Below are 14,573 nucleotides of genomic sequence, written 5' to 3' on the forward strand. Positions count from 1 at the left end.
GACAAAAATGCTGGGGAAACTCAGCGGGTGAGGCTGCATCTATGTTTAAGTTTAACGGTCAGATTGACAGGGATGTCAGGACTTTCATATGAAGAAAGACTGGATAGACTCGGCTTGTACTCGCTAGAATTTAGAAGATTAAGGGGGGATTTTATAGAAACTTACAAAATTCTTAAGGGGTTGGACAGGCTAGATGCAGGAAGATTGTTCCCGATGTTGGGGAAGTCCAGAACAAGGGGTCACACAGTTTAAGGATAAGAGGGAAGTCTTTTAGGACCGAGATGAGAAAAATATTTTTCACACAGAGAGTGGTGAATCTGTGGAATTCTCTGCCACAGAAGGTAGTTGAGGCCACAGTTCAATGGCTATATTTAAGAGGGTGTTAGATGTGGCCCTTGTGGCTAAAGGGATCAGGGGGTATGGAGAGAAGGCAGGTACAGGATACCGAGTTGGATGATCATATTGAATGGCGGTGCAGGCTCGAAGGGCCGAATGGCCTACTCCTGCACCTATTTTCTATGTTTCTATCTATGGAGCGAAGGAATTGGTGACGTTTCGGGTCGAGATCCTTCTTCAGACTGCCTCGACCCGAAACGTCACCCATTCCTTCCCTACAGAGATGCTGCCTGTCCCGCTGAGCTATTCCAGTATTTTGTGTTTATCTTATGACCTTTAGGTATGTTACTGAGGGGCTAGATGTTCACCGCCTTTATCAGCGGTTGCTACGGAGACGAGGCAGGTCAGGGTGCGGAGACGGTGACCTGTGACCTGTGACCTACCCTCAGCTTGTTCTCCTTCCTGTTTATAATCACTCCAGTGATCTGTTGGTCCATGAAGATGAGGATGGTGACGAGGAGAGCTGGCAGGGCACTGGCCAGGTAGATCCACCATGGGTTTTTCCCAAAGGGAACAACAAACCACCCTCTGTCTGCACGTGTTGGCTACAGGGGAGGGGGGGTGAAAGAGATGAACATTCCGTTAGTTTGCACGTCACTCAGATATGACCACAGCGCGCTTGCAGAACAATGGCAGGGATTGGTGGTGAATCGGTGGAACTCTTTGCCACAGACGGCTGTGGAGGCCAAGTCAATGGATATATTAAAGGCAGACATAGATAGATAGATTCTCGATAGGTACGGGCTTTTGGAATATTGTGAGCAATTTTGGGCACCATATTTGAGGAGGGATTTGCTGGTTCTGGAGCGGGTCCAGAGGAGGTTTTACATGAATGATCCCAGGAATGAGTCCATTAACTGCAACCTATGATGAGCGTTTGTCGGCACTGGGCCTCTGCTCGCTGGAGTTTAGATGAATGAGGGGGAACCTCATGGAAACATACAGAATAGTGTAACGCTTGGATAGAGTGGATGTGGAGAGGATGTTTCCACTAGTGGGAGAGTCTCGGACTAGAGGTCACAGCCTCAGGATTTAAAAGAGGTTCTTTTAGGAAGGAGATGAGGAGAAATTTCTTTAGACAGAGGGTGGTGAACCTGTGGAATTCTTTGCCACAGAAGACTGTGGAGGCCAAGTCAGTGGATATATTAAAGGCAGAGATAGGTAGATTCTTGATTAGTATGAGTGTTAAGAGTTTATGGGGAGAAGGCAGGAGCATGGGGTTGGGGTTAGGGTTAGGAGAGAGAGAGATAGATCAGCCATGATTGAATGGCGGTGATGGGCCGAATGGCCTCCTACTCCTATCACATGACAATGAACCCTGTTTTAGTTTGGAGATACAGCGTGGGAACAGGCCCTTCGGCCCATTGAGTCCATGTTGACCATCAGTCACCGTTCACACCAGTTCTATGTTGTCCTACCCTCTCGTCCACTCCCTAGGACCCCTCGCACACGAATACTATCCCACGCACACTGGGAACAATTTACGGAATCCAATTCACCTTCAAACCTGCATGTCTGGGATGTGGGAGGGAACCCGGGGCACCCGGACAAAACCCACGCAGGTCACAGGGAGAACGTGCAAACTCCGCACAGACAGCACCTACAGTCAGGATGGATCCAGGGGCAATTTTCAGAGGGCCAATCAACCTACAATTCCACGCGTCCTTGGGATGTGGAGCACCGGATGAAACCCACGCGGTCAAAGAGAGAGAACGTGAAAACTCCACACAAACAGCACCCAAGGTCAGGATTGAACCTGCACTGTGAGGCAGCAGATTTACCATAGAATGTGCCATAGAATGGATGAGAGAAAAGGATCTTCCCAACTAGCCACTAGTTTGGCCATTTCTCTACACAATATATTCAAATTAAGAAACTAAACACAATACACTTTTTTTTTTCTCATTTCTTTAATTTGGTGGCCACTATACCCTTATTGCCCTTCTCCAATAAAAAATAATTTTGGATTTTTTTAGTATTCATTCATTGTATTTTAACTTATTAAGTATGGAAGCTATCTGAGGAAATGTGTGGTGTTATGTCTGTCTTGAAGCTGTTGTGGCACTGTAATTTCCTGTAAAGGATTTTTAAAGGTTATTCAATTCAATTCAATTCAATTCAATAAGCATCACCTGTGACCTGATCAGTATTTTGAGGTCACGTCATCCCTTATTAATTAAAAACTTTCCAGCATTCACCCAAGAGTTGAACGATGGCTATGGTTTATCAGCAAGAACTATCGTAAAAATAATTAAATGATTTTCTCCTCAAAATAAAATCCAGACAAAAAACGGACGTTTAATCTGGAGGGCAGATTAACCTAGGTATGGCACCCTTGAGACTTGACTGGTTTCTGACCCAAACCAGTGCATTGTGCAGTTTAGGTTGCCCTTTCGACTTTATCCTTTAGAGATCTTCTTCTTGCGTATGGCGTGCACAGCCTAAAGTTGTCGGACAACTTGTTCTATTTGATTTTATTTGATTGTGCATGCCGGGTTGATTGCATTCGTCGAAACAGGGCGGACCACGTGAAGGTTGCAATCTCCCACCCCCATCCCTTTAGAGATATAGCGTGGAAACAGGCCCTTATCCCACAGAGTCCCGCGCCGACCAGCGATCGTCCCGTACACGAGCACCGCCCTGCACACTAGGGACAATTTATAACTTACAGAAGCCAATTCACCTACAAACCTCCATGTCTTTGGAGTGTGGGAGGAAACCGGAGCACCCGGAGAAATCCCACGCTGTCACAGGGAGAATGTACAAACTCCGTAGAGACAGCACCTGTAGTCAGGATTGATCTTAGGTCTCTGGCACTGTAAGGTAGCATCTCTACCGCTGTGTCTCCGTGCCGCTCATTATAAACTCTTACCATGGGGCACCAACTTTCTCCTTCACCAAACAGACAAACAGATTGCAAATGGAAGTAGGGTCATTATAACCAACACAAAACAAAGATCAGCCTCTACATTTGTCTCATGATCTGAGAGACCATTTGCTGATCCATTATCCAGTACAACATTCAAAGTTAGCTAATGACTTTAATTTACCACCTTGCAACGGCAAAGTAACAATGCTGTGGATTTTACCTTCAGTTCCGTCGGCACTTGGAGCTTTGGTGTGTTGAGTCCAAAAAGCATATCAATCCCAACAAATATCAGAATAGTCGCGAAGATAGAAAAGTCACTGATGAGTTTGCGGAGCTTAGAGAGAAGACCCAAGAATTGGGGAATCATCCAGAGACAGGCAGTGAAGTAGAAAGGAGGAGGGGATGGATGGATGGATGGATGGATGGATGGATGGATGGATGGATGGATGGATGGATGGATGGATGGATGGATGGATGGATGGATGGATGGATGGATGATGGATGGATGGATGGATGGATGGATGGATGGATGGATGGATGGATGGATGGATGGATGGATGGATGGATGGATGGATGGATGGATGGATGGATGGATGGATGGATGGATGGATGGATGGATGGATGGATGGATGGATGGATGGATGGATGATGGATGGATGGGATGGATGGATGGATGGATGGATGGATGGATGGATGGATGGATGGATGGATGGATGGATGGATGGATGATGAGAAGAGAAAGAGGAGAGCATTAGATTTAAAATTTTCAATGTCAGTTCGTGGGAAGATGTTGTGCTTCACCTCAAATAATGTCTTTCACATCAAATTTCCCCAACTAGAGAAGAGTTTAGAGATACAGCTAAGAAACAGGCCCTCAAGCCCACCGAGTCCACATCAACCATCAATCATCTGTGCAGGAAGGAACTGCAGATGTTGGTTTACACCCAAGATAGACACAAAACGCTGGAGTAACTCAGCGGGACGGGCAGCGTCTCTGGAGAGAAGGAATTGGGTGACGAATGGTCACCCATTCCTTCTCTCCAGAGATGCTGCCCATCCCGCTGAGTTACTCCGGCATTTTGTGTCTACCAGGACATACATAGTTGGGTTAGATGTCCATGCACCCTTCCTCTGCCCATTCCAGACCAACCACGAGTTTCATGATATCAGAGAAAGCCATTGCTTTTCAGATGGTCTTGAGATACTAGACTTAAGGAGTAAAGTTGAGCATTGAGAGTTGCCAAGTTTGGTTTGAAAATGATTCTGAAAGCAGCGTGGAAGAGGCAGGAGAGAATGTAGAGGCTACTTCTTCAGAGTGACACCATGCAGCATTAAGTCGGTCAGACCTGCGGGGAGAGGGGGGGGGGGGGGGGGGGGGGGAGATGGGAAGGGGGGGGGGGGGGGGGGGGGGGGGGGGGGGGGGGGGGGGGCGGGGTGTGGGGTGGGGGGGGTGGGGGGGGGGGGGGGGGGGGGTGGGGGGGGGGGGGGGTGGGGGGGTGGGGGGGGGGGGGGGGTGGGGGGGGGGGGGGGGGGGGGGGGGGGGGGGGGGGGGTGGGGGGGGGGGGGTGGGGGTGGGTGGGGGGGGGGAGGGGGGGGGGGGGGGGGGGGGGGGGGTGGGGGGGGTGGGGGTGGGGGGGGGGGGGGTGGGGGTGGGGGGGGGGGGGGGGAGAGCAAAGCTCTATTCAGACCTTGATTCTGTTGGGGACATGCAGCTTGGGGGTATCCAGTCCGACTGCAGCATCGATCCCACAGAACACAAGGATGGAGATAACCGTGGAAAAGTCAGTGATCAGGCCCCGGATCTAGTGGAAAATAAAAGGGGTGAGTAGAAATGGGGAAAGGAAGGAAGGAAGCAAGGGAGGGAACAAACACATGCACTGTTGTGGGCCACGTGCCGGAACAGGGGCGAGGGGAATTGGGCTGTTACCCCTGCAGAGTTAACTCAGCAGAAACAGAGATGCGACAACAGCAAACTCAACTAGGCACGGAGGAATATATGCAGTTCAATTCAGTTCAATTCAGATTAGATTTAGTTTTAGTTTTAGATTAGTTTAGTTTAGACAGTAGACAATATACATAGAAACATAGAAAATAGGTGCAGGAGTAGGCCATTCGGCCCTTCGAGCCTGCACCGCCATTTAATATGATCATGGCTGATCATCCAACTCAGTATCCTGTACCTGCCACGAGGCCACAAGGCCACAAGGGCCACATCTAACTCCCTCTTAAATATAGTAAATGAACTGGCCTCAACTACCTTCTGTGGCAGACATTTGCCCCGATTCACCCACCTCTGTGTGAAAAATGTCTTCCTCATCTCGGTCCTAAAAGATTTCCCCCTTATCCTTAAACTGTGACCCCTTGTTCTGGACTTCCCCAACATCGGGAACAATCTTCCTGCATCTAGCCTGTCCAACCCCTTAAGAATTTTGTAAGTTTCTATAAGATCACCCAAATAGACAATGGGTGCAGGAGTAGGCCATTCGGCCCTTCGAGCCAGCGCCGCCATTCAATGTGATTATGGCTGATCCTCCACAATCAGTACCCCGTTCCTGCCTTCTCCCCCTATCCCCCGACTCCACTATCATTAAGAGCCCTATCAAGCTCTCTCTTGAAAGTGTCCAGAGAACCGGCCTCTGAGGCAGAGAATTCCACACTCACAACTCTCTGTTTTAGTTTAGTTTAGTTTAATTTAGCTCAGGAATGAACTGCAAATGTTGGTTTATACTGAAGATAGACGCAAAATGTCAGAGTAACTCCGCAGCGCAGGCACATCTTTGGAGAACATAAATAGATGACGTTTCAGGGTTTTGGAGTGGGTTCATTTTCTCCAGAGATGATGTCTAATCTGCTGAGTTAATCCAGCATCTTTAGTCTGCTGTCCCAGTGAGTTTTATTATCTGTACAACTCGTTATCATCTAAATGTTCGTTTCCTTGATCATCGTTACTTTAATTTATTTATTCTGTATCTCTCTACATCATTGCCTATACCTCTCATCTCCCTGTCCCACGACTCTCAGTTGAAGAAGGGTCTCGTCCTGAAATGTCACCTATTCCTTCTCTCCAGAGATGCTGCCTGACCCACTTAGTTACTCCAGTTTTTTGTGTCTCCCTGTTGTTTAGTTTAAGGGCCTGCCCCACTTTCACGATCTTTTTTACTCGTGGACATTTCTCATCGTGTTGAAAAAACGCCCCGACCTACTCGCTGCCACGAGTACCTACTACTAGCATCATGGCTGAGGGCGTGAATTATGTCATGGAAGTGGGACAGGCCCTTTAGTTTAGCTTGGAGATACAGCATGGAAACAGGTTCTGTGGCCAACTGAGTCTGTGCCAACCAACAATCTCCCCATACACTAACATTAGGGACAATTTACAGATGCCAATTAACTTACAAACCTGCACGTCTTTGGGATCTGGGGGGGTGACGGAGAATGTGGAGAAAAGACCAGCCGTCACGGGGAGAACGTGCAAACTCTGCACAGACAGCACCCATAGTCAGGATCAAACCCGGGTCTCTGGCGCTGTAAGGTAGCATCTCTACTCTACCGCATGGAACAACAATGCCTACTTCTCTGACGGGGAGTTGGATATTGGAGATCCATCAGATAGACCAAGCTCTGGACCAGGAAGGGACTTGAGGCTGGCTGCCGATCCAGTGGGGCCCACTTACCTTGGTTGGGAAATAACGGCTGGACTTGAACTTTTTGAGGGTCGTGGTCAGAGAGTAGGTGCCGAAGAAGAGGATGAAGGACATGAGGGCCAGGTCTGGGACATATTTGCAGGACTTGCCAACCAAGCTGCCACCGTACTTCAGGCACTCCTTCTTGCTGAGCTGGCTCCAGTCGAGGGCTGTGTTGTTGCCAACATTGTACTTGGGACAGAATGGAAAGAGTCAGTGTTAGCGGGGAGGGAGGAACTGCAGACGCTGGTTTGCACCGAAGGTAGACACAAAATGCTGGAGTAACTCAGGGGGACAGGCAGCATCTCCGGAGAGAAGGAATGGGTGACATAGAAACATAGAAACATAGAAATTAGGTGCAGGAGTAGGCCATTCGGCCCTTCGAGCCTGCACCGCCATTCAATATGATCATGGCTGATCATCCAACTCAGTATCCCGTACCTGCCTTCTCGCCATACCCCCTGATCCCCTTAGCCACAAGGGCCACATCTAACTCCCTCTTAAATATAGCCAATGAAGTGGCCTCAACTACCCTCTGTGGCAGAGAGTTCCAGAGATTCACCACTCTCTGCGTGAAAAAAGTTCTTCTCATCTCGGTTTTAAAGGATTTCCCCTTTATCCTTAAGGTGTGACCCCTTGTCCTGGACTTCCCTAACATCGGGAACAATCTTCCTGCATCTAGCCTGTCCAACCCCTTAAGAATTTTGTAAGTTTCTATAAGATCCCCTCTCAATCTTCTAAATTCTAGAGAGTATAAACCAAGTCTATCCAGTGACGTTTCGGGTCGAGACCCTTCTTCAGACTGATTGATGTCAGTCCTTCTTTCCCTCATTCCTTCTCTCCAGAGATGCTGCCTGTCCCGCTGAGTTACTCCAGCATTTTGTGTCTACATTCGAGTCAGTGTTAATGCTCGGCCGGCCAAACACAAGGTCAGAACGTACAAGCTCCATACTGAGAGCGCCTGTAGTCAGGATCGGACCTGGGTCTCTGGCGCAGTGAGGCAGCAACTCTACCGCTGCTGCTGAACTCAGCGACCCAAACATTTGGGAATGGGACTGAAGAGAACAACTCTTGCTGGGCAGAAGATAGGAGAAACGGAAAAAAATTATGGGAACTGCAAACTTACCAAATAAATATTAGTGTTGTTAAATGCCAGCGAATCTGAAGCGTTGAAGAAGGTTGTGTTCGCTGCGAGGAAATAAAACAGAGACATTAGTTTGATGAACTATATCTCGACTATATAGATATGAAATTTACTAACCCCATTCGCTTTCTATAGACAATAGACAATAGGTGCAGGCCATTCGGCCCTTCAAGCCAGCACTGCCATTCAATGTGATCATGGCTGATCATCCACAATCAGTACCCTGTTCCTGCCTTCTCTCCATACCCCCTGACCCCTTGATGATACTGCCTCAAAAAGGCTGGCAGCATCATCAAGGACCCACACCATCCTGGCCACACACTCATCTCCCCGCTACCTTCAGGTAGAAGGTACAGGAGCCTGAAGACTGCAACGTCCAGGTTCAGGAATAGCTACTTCCCCACAGCCATCAGGCTATTGAACTCAACTCAAACAAAACTCTGAACATTAATAGCCCATTATCAGTTTATTTGCACTTTATCAGTTTTATTTATTTATGTGTGTATATATTTATACAATGGTATATGGACACACTGATCTGTTCTGTATTCATGCCGTCAATATTCTGTTGTGCATTTTTGTCTTGTGGCTCTGCCCTCTGATATTTGACATTTCCACCCTGGGAAAAAGGTTCTGACTGTCTACCCTATCTGTGCCTCTCATAATTTTAGAGATTTCAATCACATCTCCCTTCAACCTCTGGCGTTCCAGACAAAACAATTCAAGTCTGCAGAGTGTTGAGGCAACTCAAAGTGGCTGGTTAGTCTACTGAAGGCCTATGTTCAATGGTTTATTTATTATAATGTGTACCAAGGTACTGTTAAATACTTGGAGAAACTCAGCGGGTGCAGCAGCATCTGTGGAGCGAAGGAAATAGGCAACGTTTCGGGCCGAAACGTTGCCTATTTCCTTCGCTCCATAGATGCTGCTGCACCCGCTGAGTTTCTCCAGCTTTTTTATGTACCTTCGATTCTCCAGCATCTGCAGTTCCTTCTTAAACACAGTTAAATACTATATTTTGTACAAAATGAGCCCTGTACATAAACACAATCCCTCTGGTTAATACCGATTGCACAGGACAGCCCATTGAGTCTATATTTTGGCAACATTTCACTACCAAGACAAAGGTCCTTCGCAGTCGCTGCCTCCAACATCTTTAGGAATTGGGAGAAAACCTACACACAGTCACAGGGAGATAGACACTAAACTCTGGAGTAGCTCAGCAGGACAGGCAGCATCTCTGGAGAGAAGGAATGGGTGACAAAGGGTCTCGACACGTCACCTGTTCCTTCTCCCCAGAGATGCTGGCTGTCCCGCTGAGTTACTCCAACCTTCTGTGTTCATCTTTGGTTCAAACCAGCATCTGCTGTTCCTTCCCACATGGCCACAGGGGGGTACATGCAAATGCAGCACTGGATGTCAGGGTTGCTGAGCTGACCGCACCAATGCAACCTCTCTAGGAGCAGCGAGACTTCTAACATGCAAAGCAGCAAACCATGCAAGGGATCGTAGGCAAGGTGCCCTATAGAATGGAGGACTTTGATTGCAAAAAGCCCCATTCTCAACACTTGTTTGAGGCAACCATCTACCATCTACCCAGACCAGGAACAGTCTCGGTCACTAGTCTAGACAAAGCATAGGGAGACATCAGAGACAAAGAGAGTCCTTACTGAATACTTACTCAAATGTGAAAGCACCAAACAGTGTTTGCAGCAAATATGAAGGCAGTTAATAAGGCGTTACAATAGTTAAATTAACAGAACTTGGAAAAATCATATTCATTCATAAATTCATAAAATCTTAGGAGCAGAGTTGGACCATTCCGCCCATCGAGTCTATTCCACCATTCGATCACGGCTGATCTATCTTTCCCTCTCAACCCCATTCTCCTGCTTTCTGAAGGCTGTTGATCCCAAGTCAATGGATATTTTTAATACAAAAGCATGGTGCACGGACTCCACCATCATCGAGAGTCACTGCTCAGCTAACCTTGAGTTCCTCTTGGTTAGATGCAGACCGTTCTATCTGCCCAGAGAGTTCAATGCATTTCGTTGTCTCTGTACTGTACACTGACAATGACAATTAAAATTGAATCTGAATCTGAATCTGAATTAAGGCAGAGATAGATAGATTCTTGATTAGTACAGGTGTCAGGGGTTATGGGGAGAAGGCAGGAGAATGGGGTTAGGAGAGAGAGATAAATCAGCCATGATAGTGTAGCAGAGTAGACTAGATGGGCTGAATGGCCTAATTCTGCTCCTATAACTTATGATATAACCTTCTCACCATAACCCCCGACACCGTTATTAATCACAAATCTGGCAACCTCCGCATTAAAAATACCCAATGACTTGGCCTCCACAGCCACCTGTGACGTGAATTCCACAGATTCACCACCCTCTGACTAATAGCCCTGTCCCACGGTGCAAGTTCATTCCAAGAGCTCTCCTGAGTTTAAAAAAAATCAAACTCGTGGTAAGCACGGAGAATGAACGTAGCGGGTACGTCGGAGCTCGGGGACGTCTCTTAGCGCTAACGGCAGGTACTCGGGAAGACTCGCTAACGGCAGGTAAGCACGGGAAGACTGGTGAAGATTTTTCAACATGATGAAAAATGTCCACGAGAGCCCCGAGTACCGACGAGCGGCCATTACCGTAAATCTCCGAGTTCGAATCAGGGCAAACTCGGGGAGAACTCTTGGAATGAACTCGTACCGTGGGACAGGGGTTTAAAGATTCAAAGAAAAGTCGCTTGTGGATGAACATTGCCAGTGGTCACCACGGGAAGGGGTTGGATTTTTACAGATTCATATAAAGGTGCAGCACAGAAGTGGGTTATTTTAGCCACCGTGTCCATCATGCCTCTCCGCGCTAATTCAATTTGCCTGCATTAAACCCGTATCCCTCTTCACTTAACCTGCTGAGTGACTCCAGCACTTGATGTCTTTCTTTTATAGACCAGCACCTGCAGTTTCCAATGTCTACATTTTACTGATTCACAGCGAAATCTCAAGGAATGCTTCCTCTGAAGAAAGACACAGAACGGGAGCAGTGAGAAAGGGTTTCACAGAACTGTCAGGGAGAGGAGGAAACATAGAAACATAGACATAGAAATTAGGTGCAGAAGTAGGCCATTCGGCCCTTCGAGCGGGACAGCACCGCCATTCAATATGATCATGGCTGATCATCCAACTCAGTATCCCGTACCTGCCTTCTCTCCATACCCCCTGATCCCCTTAGCCACAAGGGCACATCTACACTCCCTCTTAAATATAGCCAATGAACTGAGCCTCGACTACCCTCTGTGGCAGAGAGTTCCAGAGATTCCACTCTCTGCTTGAAAAAAGTTCTTCTCCTCTCGGTTTTAAAGGATTTTCCCTTTATCCTTAAGCTGTGACCCCTTGTCCTGGACTTCCCTAACATCGGGAACAATCTTCCTGCATCTAGCCTGTCCAACCCCTTAAGGAGAAATTCTTCAATGTAGGAAAGCTGGTTTAAACCGAAGAAAAACACAAAAAGCTGGAGGAACTCAGCGGGACAGGCAGCATCTCCGGAGACGTTTCGGGTCGAGACCCTTCTTCAGAATAAACTTCCATCGTATCGTATCGTACCTGTGTCTGGAGCTACACACTCACACTTGTACATGGTCACATAGTCGGGCTTGTAGAAGGAGTTGACGGGGTAGTACTTGAAGGCTCCGATCATCTTCTTGATGGCGTCGTATATGAAGATGAGGCTGATGAGCATGGAGAAGCCCTCTTCCGTGAAACGCGTGATGTACTTAATAATGTAGCTGGCGTCTGTGGCCACCAGAAGGAGGCATTGGAAGGCGGAGTGGAGACCAATCCAGAGTCGAAATTCCAGGTAATCTATGCCATTACCCCTGCCGGACAGAGACAGGACCTTAGTCATAGAGTCATTCGGAGATACACCACAGAACAAAGACCCTTGGCCAACTATCGCAATGTTTAACAAACACTCAGAGGTACATGGATAGGATGGATTTCGAAAGATATGCCAGCATATGGGATTAGTGTAGATGGGGAGTCATGCAGTGGCCCAACTTGCCCAAGCCTGTTGGTCGGCTTGGGCAAGTTGGGCCACTGTATGACTCCCTGACTCTAGTCCGTGCCATCCATCAATCACCAATGTTACATCAAACCTCCATCAACCCTATTTTCTATAGACAATAGACAGTAGGTGCAGGAGTGGGCCATTCGGCCCTTCGAGCCAGCACCGCCATTTACTGTGATAATGGCTGATCATCTCCTGTTCCTGCCTTCTCCCCATATCCCCTGACTCCGCTATCTTTAAGGGCTTTACTTCTCATGATCCCTCCAACTCTCCCCGAATCCTACCACTCAACTACCAACCAGGGGGGGGGGGGGGGGGGGGGGAATTTACACAGAGGCCATTGAAGCCACCAATCTGCATGTCTTTGAGGTGTGGGAGGAAATCAGAGCACCCAGAGGAGACCCCATAAGGCCCCAGGGAGAAGGTGCAAATTCCACACGGACTACACCAGAGGTCAGGATCGAACCCGGGCCCTCTGGCGCTGTGAGGCAGCAACTCTACCGCTGAGCCGATGTGCCCCCTCGCATATCCCATCCGCTCCATTATTCGGGGCAATTTACCGAGGGCCAAGTAATCTACAAACCTGCACGTTTTTGGGAAGAAGGATGATGTCAAAGCGAAACACGCGCGGTCACAGGGAGAACGTGCAAACTCCGCGCGGACAGCACCCGAGATCAGGATTGAACCTGGGTCTTTGGCGCTGTTATTATGCCCCTGTCCCACTTAGGAAACCTGAACAGGAACCTCTGGAGACTTTGCGCCCCACCCAGGGTTTCCGTGCGGTTCCCGGAGGTTGCAGGTGGTTGCCGGAGGTTGCAGGTAGTGGAAGCAGGTAGGGAGACTGACAAAAACCTCCGGGAACCGCACGGAAACCTTGGGTGGGGCACAAAGTCTACAGAGGTTTCCGTTCAGGTTTCCTAAGTGGGACAGGGGCATTAGGCAGCTACCCTACGGCCTTGGAACTGCAATGCCTACGTTCCTCGTGTGTCGCTGCTAAGTCATACGGCACAGAAACAGGCTCTTCGGCCCATCATGTCCATGCCAGCAACGGAGCGACGTGGCCACTTACTTGCTGAAGTCAAACAGCAGCTTTTCGAAGATGAGGATGGGGCCAGTGCTGCTCAGGATGGTGAGCGGCTGCCCAGCGAAAAGACAGAAGACCGCACCGGTAAACGCAGTGCCCAGGAAACTCTCAATCACGCCCTGCACGGCAAAAAGCAAAGTGTGTTATCCTGACGTTTTCGTCACTTAGTTGGTGTTGACATGGCTGATCATCCACACTCAGTACCCCGTTCCTGCCTTCTCCCCATATCCCCCGACTCTGCAATCTGTAAGGGCTCTATCTAACTCTCTCTTGAAAGCATCCAGAGAATCGGCCTCCTCTGCCTTCTGCGGCAGAGAATTCCACAGATTCACAACTCTCTGGGTGAAGAAGAAAGGAAGAGGAGGAGCCAGTGGGCTGAGGGAGAGCTGAGAAGCGGAGGACACAGCAAGGGCTACCGGAAATTGGAGAAGTCAATGTTCATGCCGCTAGGGTGCAGACTGCCCAAGCGGAATATGAGGTGATGCTCCTCCAATTTCCAGTGGTGCTCACTCTGGCCATGGAGGAGGCCCAGGACAGAAAGGTCGGATTGGGAATGGGAGGGGGAGTTGAAGTGCTGAGCCACAGGGAGATCAGGTTGGTTAATGCGGACCGAGCGGAGGTGTTCGGCGAAATGATCGCCAAGCCTACGCTTGGTCTCACCGATGTAGATCAGCTGACATCAGATGCTAATAGATGAGGTTGGAGGAGGTGCAGGTGAACCTCTGTCTCACCTGGAACGATTGCTTGGGTCCTTGAATGGAGTCGAGGGGGGAGGTAAAGCGACAAGTGTAGCATCTCCTGCGGTTGCAAGGGAGAGTGCCTGGGGTGGGGGTGGTGTGGGAGGGAAGGGAAGAATTGGCCAGGGAGTTACGGAGGGAGCGTTCTTTGTGGAAAGCAGACAGGGGGGGGGGGGGGGGGGGGGGGAAGATGTAAAAGAATATGTGTGTTATGATTGTGTTTATAATTTGTTTGGTTGTTTTGTTGTTTGTCTTTTGCACAAAAGTCCGCGAGCATTGCCACTTTCATTTCACTGCACATCTCGTATGTGTATGTGACAAATAAACTTGACTTGACTTGACTTGACTTGACTTGAAGATGTGGCGAGTGGTGGGTCACGTTGGTTGTGGTGAAAATGATGGAGGACTATGATAGACACAAAATGCTGGAGTAACTCAGCGGGTCGGACAGCATCTCTGGATAGAAGGATGGGGTGATGTTTCGGAGCTGAGGACTCGATATTCCAGTTGACAACAATAAGAACTAACGTGACTTCATGCATCACCCACCCTGCGCAAACTATGGCATCTGATTCTGTCCACACTTC

At 48.7% G+C, this 14,573-nt stretch overlaps 1 protein-coding gene across 4 annotated transcripts in view; it reads right to left on the minus strand.

The window, feature by feature from the left end:
• Positions 1–14,573, minus strand: part of LOC129713334 (electrogenic sodium bicarbonate cotransporter 4-like) — a 63,283-nt gene that overhangs the window by 15,918 nt on the left and 32,792 nt on the right. For 3 of the 4 annotated variants that reach the window (XM_055662315.1, XM_055662311.1, XM_055662313.1), the window contains exons 11-17: positions 13,235–13,368; positions 11,703–11,974; positions 8,075–8,136; positions 6,940–7,140; positions 4,954–5,067; positions 3,486–3,599; positions 780–941 (exon numbers count right to left, since the gene is read on the minus strand). In XM_055662315.1, the coding sequence (XP_055518290.1) occupies positions 780–941; positions 3,486–3,599; positions 4,954–5,067; positions 6,940–7,140; positions 8,075–8,136; positions 11,703–11,974; positions 13,235–13,368 (1,059 nt within the window). The remainder of the gene's footprint in view (positions 1–779; positions 942–3,485; positions 3,600–4,953; positions 5,068–6,939; positions 7,141–8,074; positions 8,137–11,702; positions 11,975–13,234; positions 13,369–14,573) is intronic. The other variant, XM_055662314.1, reaches the window with a different exon arrangement.

The sequence above is a fragment of the Leucoraja erinacea genome, chromosome 35 (assembly GCF_028641065.1).
Source record: "Leucoraja erinacea ecotype New England chromosome 35, Leri_hhj_1, whole genome shotgun sequence".
Taxonomy (NCBI): Eukaryota; Metazoa; Chordata; class Chondrichthyes; order Rajiformes; family Rajidae; genus Leucoraja; species Leucoraja erinaceus.